This window comes from Ascaphus truei, chromosome 17 (genome assembly GCF_040206685.1).
Source record: "Ascaphus truei isolate aAscTru1 chromosome 17, aAscTru1.hap1, whole genome shotgun sequence".
Classification (NCBI taxonomy): Eukaryota; Metazoa; Chordata; class Amphibia; order Anura; family Ascaphidae; genus Ascaphus; species Ascaphus truei.
The window spans coordinates 8,195,428-8,201,427 of record NC_134499.1 but is presented as its reverse complement, the minus strand read 5'-3'; the positions used below and the strand labels follow the sequence as shown (position 1 = coordinate 8,201,427).

General features: G+C 46.0%; 2 protein-coding genes across 5 annotated transcripts in view; both read right to left on the bottom strand.

Moving 5' to 3' along the window:
- LOC142468444 (cytokine receptor common subunit beta-like) overlaps positions 1-225 on the bottom strand; it is a 4,559-nt gene extending 4,334 nt beyond the window's left edge. The window contains exon 1 of the mRNA XM_075575053.1: positions 178-225. Coding sequence (XP_075431168.1) covers positions 178-225 — 48 coding nt within the window. The remainder of the gene's footprint in view (positions 1-177) is intronic.
- NCF4 (neutrophil cytosolic factor 4) overlaps positions 7-6,000 on the bottom strand; it is a 52,533-nt gene continuing 46,539 nt past the window's right edge. For all 4 annotated transcript variants that reach the window (XM_075573831.1, XM_075573830.1, XM_075573829.1 and 1 more), the window contains exons 9-11: positions 1,875-2,005; positions 1,727-1,792; positions 7-435 (exon numbers count right to left, since the gene is read on the bottom strand). In XM_075573831.1, coding sequence (XP_075429946.1) covers positions 240-435; positions 1,727-1,792; positions 1,875-2,005 — 393 coding nt within the window. In that variant the 3' untranslated portion in view covers positions 7-239. The remainder of the gene's footprint in view (positions 436-1,726; positions 1,793-1,874; positions 2,006-6,000) is intronic.

The window sequence follows — 6,000 nt, the reverse complement described above, 5'->3', positions numbered from 1 at the left end:
GACAGGGTGGGATAATGGGAAAGAAAACGCTTGATTTACAAATACTTCCGCATTTAGAGGCTTCCAGAAGACATTCCACTGGCTGACTACGTGGGGCTGCACCTTTAAATCTCCCTTAACTCCGTACTGCTACACACACTAAGGTCCTTCATCTCAATATCTTCACTCCCTCCCAACTGCTTGCTCAACAAAGTCTCTGTCCATTAACTCCCTCATATCCCCCATCTTTATATCTCCCTTCACTGCCCAGTGGCGTACACCTCCAGGTCCCCAACACGTGTCACATGCAGTTCCCAGGGGAAGAAGTTCCCTACACGTGGAGATCCTTTCCCCTGTGCTATGAGGAGCTCCATGTCACTGTTGTCCTGAAGGCGGATCAGCTCTCCCTCAGCGTCCCTCAAATTCAGAGCCACTTCGATTCCAGTGAACTGCTTCCTGCAGGAGAATCGGGCGTTAGTGTGCGGTCAAACTGTGAGTACCCGGAGAACTGCCAATGTACCCCCACTGTGAACACCCAGAGAACTTCCAATGTACCCCCAACTGTGAGCACCCGGAGAACTGCCAATGTACCCCAACTGTGAACACCCAGAGAACTTCTAATGTACCCCAACTGTAAGCACCCGGAGAACTGCCAATGTACCCCCAACTGTGAGCACCCGGAGAACTGCCAATGTACCCCCAACTGTAATCACCCGTAGAACTGCCAATGTACCCCCAACTGTGAGCACCCGTAGAACTGCCAATATACCCCAACTGTGAGAACCCGGAGAACTGCCAATGTACCCCCAACTGTGAGCACCCGTAGAACTGCCAATGTACCCCCAACTGTGAGCACACAGAGAACTGCCAATGTACCCCCAACTGTGAACACCCGGAGAACTGCCAATGTACCCCCAACTATGAGCGCCCGGAGAACTGCTTATGTACCCCAAATTGTGAGCACCCGGAGAACTGCCAATGTACCCCCAACTGTGAACACCCGGAGAACTGCCAATGTACCCCCAACTGTGAGCACACAGAGAACTGCTTATGTACTCCAAACTGTGAGCACCCTTAGAACTGTCAGTTGACCCAAAACTGAACAGCACAAGAACACAGTGTACCCCAAATTGTTAGCATCACAATAACAGCTTGTGAACCCTATCTATAAACACTCTTAGAACTGTTAGTGTACCCATAACTGTGAACACCACAAAAACTGCCAGTGTACCGCAAACTGTGAGCCCCCCTAGGACGGCCATTGCATCCAAAATTATGAGCACCCCAAGAACTGTCAATGTACCCCAAACTGTGAGCACCCCCAAGATTTGCCAGTGTACACCAAGCTGTGAGCACCCCTGGACCCCTGCAAGCACCCAAACATTAATTATTGCGAGAGACCAGAATTCCTTATCCTAACATAACAAGCCCCCCAAAATACACCTTCATAGCCAACTGCATTGAGGGGAGTGGTTGTGCGGAGCAATGCGGGGTATCGGTGCACTAGGGAGCAGATCACGGACCTTCCTATAAGAATGGGACACTGTCTCCATTCCTGCGGTCATCTTTACTGCAGCAATAAGCCGCAAACCTTCTGTAGCTAACAAACAAACCCACCGATACTCCCGGGCAGTACAACACTCACAGGCTGTGTACGTTGGAACATGCTTAATGCTACAGAGATTATTATCCCACTAGCTGCCAGACAGGCCTGTTATACACCTTCTACACAGGTCATGGCTCTTACCTTATTAAGTCTAGCAGCTCGTTATAAGAAGGACGTTTCCCCACATCCTCCTCCAATGAGATATCCCTGTGAGGAGGAGAAGTGTGTGAGTGTGAGGAGGAGATGTGAGGTACCCCCCAGCGGTGTGATGTTACACCCCCCCAATCACCTGATCTGGCACTGGTCATCATCGTGAAAATAACAGCGGAGAAAGCTGACCGGGTTCTTTTCCTCAGGAAGGTCCTTAATTATCCTCACAAAGGAGTGTGGAAAAATCCCGGTCATGTTACGAACGGTTCCCTGGTAACGAGATCAAGAGACGTACACTGGTTACAGAGCAAAGAATGTTCCTCTCATGGCTAGGTAACAGAATGACCTATCCCACCGCAGAGTGACAGTCCCTCTCCTCCTGTCTCCCTGCAAAGGGCATTAACCCTGCTAACTTTATACCTATTCTCTGTCTCCCTTCCCCTGGGCTCTCTGTGGTGTTCCCTCTCTGACTAACAAGGCTCCGGTGATACATCACCTCTTCCTTCTTCATCTGTTTGGTCTAACTGAAACCTGTCTCTCACAACAGGACTCTGCTATCTTCTATGGAGGTCTCTCTTTTTCATACACGCTATGCCCAGGTGACCATGCTGGTGGGGTAGGTCTCCTGCTCTTTTCTACATACCCCAATCTAATTCATTCTCTTCCGTTCAGGTTTCTGCGGTCTATCTTGTCTACCTCTCTCTGCATGTGGCTGTCATCTACCGACCATCTAAACCTCTATATAATCTACTCCTACATTCCTCTTAGACTTTGAATCCTGGCTTTCTTTCTTTCCCGCCTCTGATCCTCTCATTGTTTTACCTTTACCTGGCATCTCACCTTCTCTCTCTTCCTTGGCCTGCTCCAACAGACCCACAACATTGAACAGTATTTATACCTTGACTTTACTAAAAACTGTTACATCTATGATTTCTCCCTTTCTGCTATCTAACCATCACCACAATCTCATCATATCTTAAACCCCGATCTTCTTCTCCTCCTCGCTAGATCTATATGGCCCTTCTTGGCCATGTCAGACTTGCCCATATAACCCCGAGTCTTGGTTAAATTCACAAACATGCTTCCTCCTCACTTGCACTCGCTCGTCTGAAGGCCTCTGGAGGAAATCTCACACTAATCTTCCATATTACAAATGTGTCCTCTCCTGCTCTAACTCGGCTCTCTGTAATGCCAAGCAACACTTCTTCTCCTCATTAATGAACACTCACAAATCCAATCCACACCAGATTTCAAGCCCTTCTTGACCACTTTAAAAGCAAGATGGGTGCTATCCACTGTGAGATTCCTTCTGTCCCTTCCACCTTGATGCTGCTTCTACTCAAACTTCCTTCCACGATTCACTATTTCTCTTCTGTTACAAAATTGGAAGTTTATCAGCTGCTCTTCTCGCTCTACCACTAGCTCTCTCGATCCTATTCCCCCTACACCTTATCAGACCTCTTGCTCCCATTCTAGTCCCCACTCTAATCCATATCTCCAAGTCCTCCCTGTCCTCTGGCACCTTCCCATCATCCTTTAAGAATGCAGTTGTCGACATTTTCAATCCAGCTGAACCGAGGGGGGAAAAGCAGGAAAAGCTCCACAGCAAGACAGTAACTTGAAAGGTAAGGAGAAGCCTTATTCATATTGAGAAATGTCTCTCCAGGCAGACACAGATGTCCCCCAAATATAAGCAAAAGCAGGTGAGAGCTGGGAGAAAGTCAGAGCAGACCAAGATGGCTTCCAAGCACATGGAGGAGCTGCATGCAGACCAAGAGGAGTCAGAGGTGTCTCAGGAGGCAGAAACTCCCAGGGATTATGGTGAGTTAGCAAGGGCTGTAGTAAAAGTATTGATGCCTGCTTTAAATGAACTTTATGAAAAATTCCAAAAGTCCCTAGATGATCTTAAAGGGGAACTAACCCTGCAAAACACTGGGATGGGAGAAGTTGAATCATGAGTGGGGGTCCTAGAGGATGTGTCCTCTATATATTGCTGGGAGAACATTATAATATAAGTCTTTTTTTAAAAATAAAAAAACAAAACAGTTGTCTAATTCAGGGGTGCGCAAACATGTTGTGCTACGCCCCCCCCCCCCCCCCTTGCCAGCTCTTTTGCTCGATCGCACCCCCTCTTACATTCAACGAAACGTCAAATGATGCTGCGGGGTCATGTGACATTACGTCACGTGACCCACGGCGTCATTTGACGGCACCATTTGACGCCGTGCTGCAATGGAGACGCGTGGACAAAAAGCTGGTGAGTACATTTACAGAGGCCTCGCGCTCTTAGCGGGGCCTCTGTAACCGCCGCACCCCCCCAATAAAGTCTCGCGCCCCCCAGTTTGCGCACCGTTGGTCCGATTGGTCCAGATTTGGGAAATGCTCCACACCAATAAAAATATAATAAACAAATACAACAACCGCTGGTCTAGGGATCTGCATAACACCCCCCGGGGGAGGAAGGAATGGAGGAGGCCGGCACTGCGGAGTCCTATAAAGCTATTAATTGCCGAGGAATCGACGTTTCAACCTCAAAAAGGGCCTTTTCCAAAATGTTCTCATTATGCCATTCATTTTGAAAAAGGCCCTGTGAGTTCGAAACGTCGATTCCTCGGCAATAAATAGCTTTATAGGAACCCGCAGTGCCGGTCTCCTTCATTCATTCGTTGTTTAATTGGTTACATGTTACAAAAAAAAAGTTAAGAAAACCTGTTTTGAAAAATATAACTGAGAGCGGTGGGGTAAAAGGAGGAAGCCGCGGGGAGCTGGGGTAAGGCGAAAATGCCCCTTCTGGAAAAAAAGGGATGTCATTAATCTATATGTGTTTTAGGGTTTATTTTTTTATAACCTGAGTTATATATGTACAGGCATACCCCGGTTTAAGGACACTCACTTTAAGTACACTCGCAAGTAAGTACATGTCTCCCAATAGGCAAACGGCAGTTCACGCATGCGCCTGTCAGCACGTCCTGAACAGCAATACCGGATCCCTACCTGTACTAAAGCTGTGTGCAAGCGGGGAGACTATAGAGCCTGTTACAAATGTGTTATTTACATCAGTTATGCACGTATATGATGATTGCAGTACAGTAAATGCATCAATAAGTGGAAAAAAGGTAGTGCTTCACTTTAAGTACATTTTCGCTTTACATACATGCTCCGGTCCCATTGCGTACGTTAATGCGGGGTATGCCTGTATTATTTGAAATGTTTTCCACTGGTCGGATATATTGTGAGAGAGAAAAAGGAAACAGCAGGCAATCACAGTAAGTAAGGTTCTTTAAGTCGTTATATACATTATGTTTGTCTCTAATCCAGAAACAGCGGTTAAAAAATATGAGACACAAAGAATATGGAAAATGTATGGGGTTTATAGTTAACGCCTCCAAAACTGAGATTCTAGTGCTGCTCGCAACGATAATGTTAGGTTGGAGGAAGACCTCCCTTTTAAAAAGACAAGACAGCCAATCAAATACTGGGGGGTTAATATAGACCCCCGACCTAGAAAAATTGTACGCAATTTTAAATCAATCCTAATCAAAGTGATTAAAGAGCTTGAAAGCTGGCAAGGCCTCCCATTGAACTTAGCGGATAGATGCCAACTCGTTAAGATGATCAGCTTCGCTAGGATTATATACCCATTGCAGATGCTGCCTATCCTGGTTCGCCATGCAGACATAAAATTGATTAATAATGCAATAAATAAGTTTATATGGAACAAAGGCAGAAATAGAATTGCAACGTCAAAACTATTTCTCCCAAAGGAACTTGGTGGAGTGAGTTTACCTGACATTAGAAAGTACAATTTGGCATAGCCAGGCATACGGGAGACTGGCTAATGGACAAAGAAATATATTCCTGTACGAAACGTGAGTAACAAATGGTGCTCCCAATGACGCTGAAAGAGATCCTACACACCACTTGGGGAAATATATCTTTAGTAATTAGAGGGAATCCACTGATAAAAGACACATGGGCCACGTGGAAGACACTGAGAAAAAAGTGTGTTATGTCCTACAAAATATCAAAATTTCTGCCTATAGGTAACATGAAATTTGAATCAGGTCGATCTCAAAATATGTTTTAAGACGTGGGAATAAAAAATATAGGGCAGCTGGTAGATACAGAACGGGAACACATTATGTCATTTGAAGAGCTCGGGGTTGAGAAGGAATTCCCACAATCTCACTACTTCCCCTACATGCAGATCAGACATTACTGTAAGAGCCTAGAGAACTACAAGAGATATTAGAAAACAACATGTT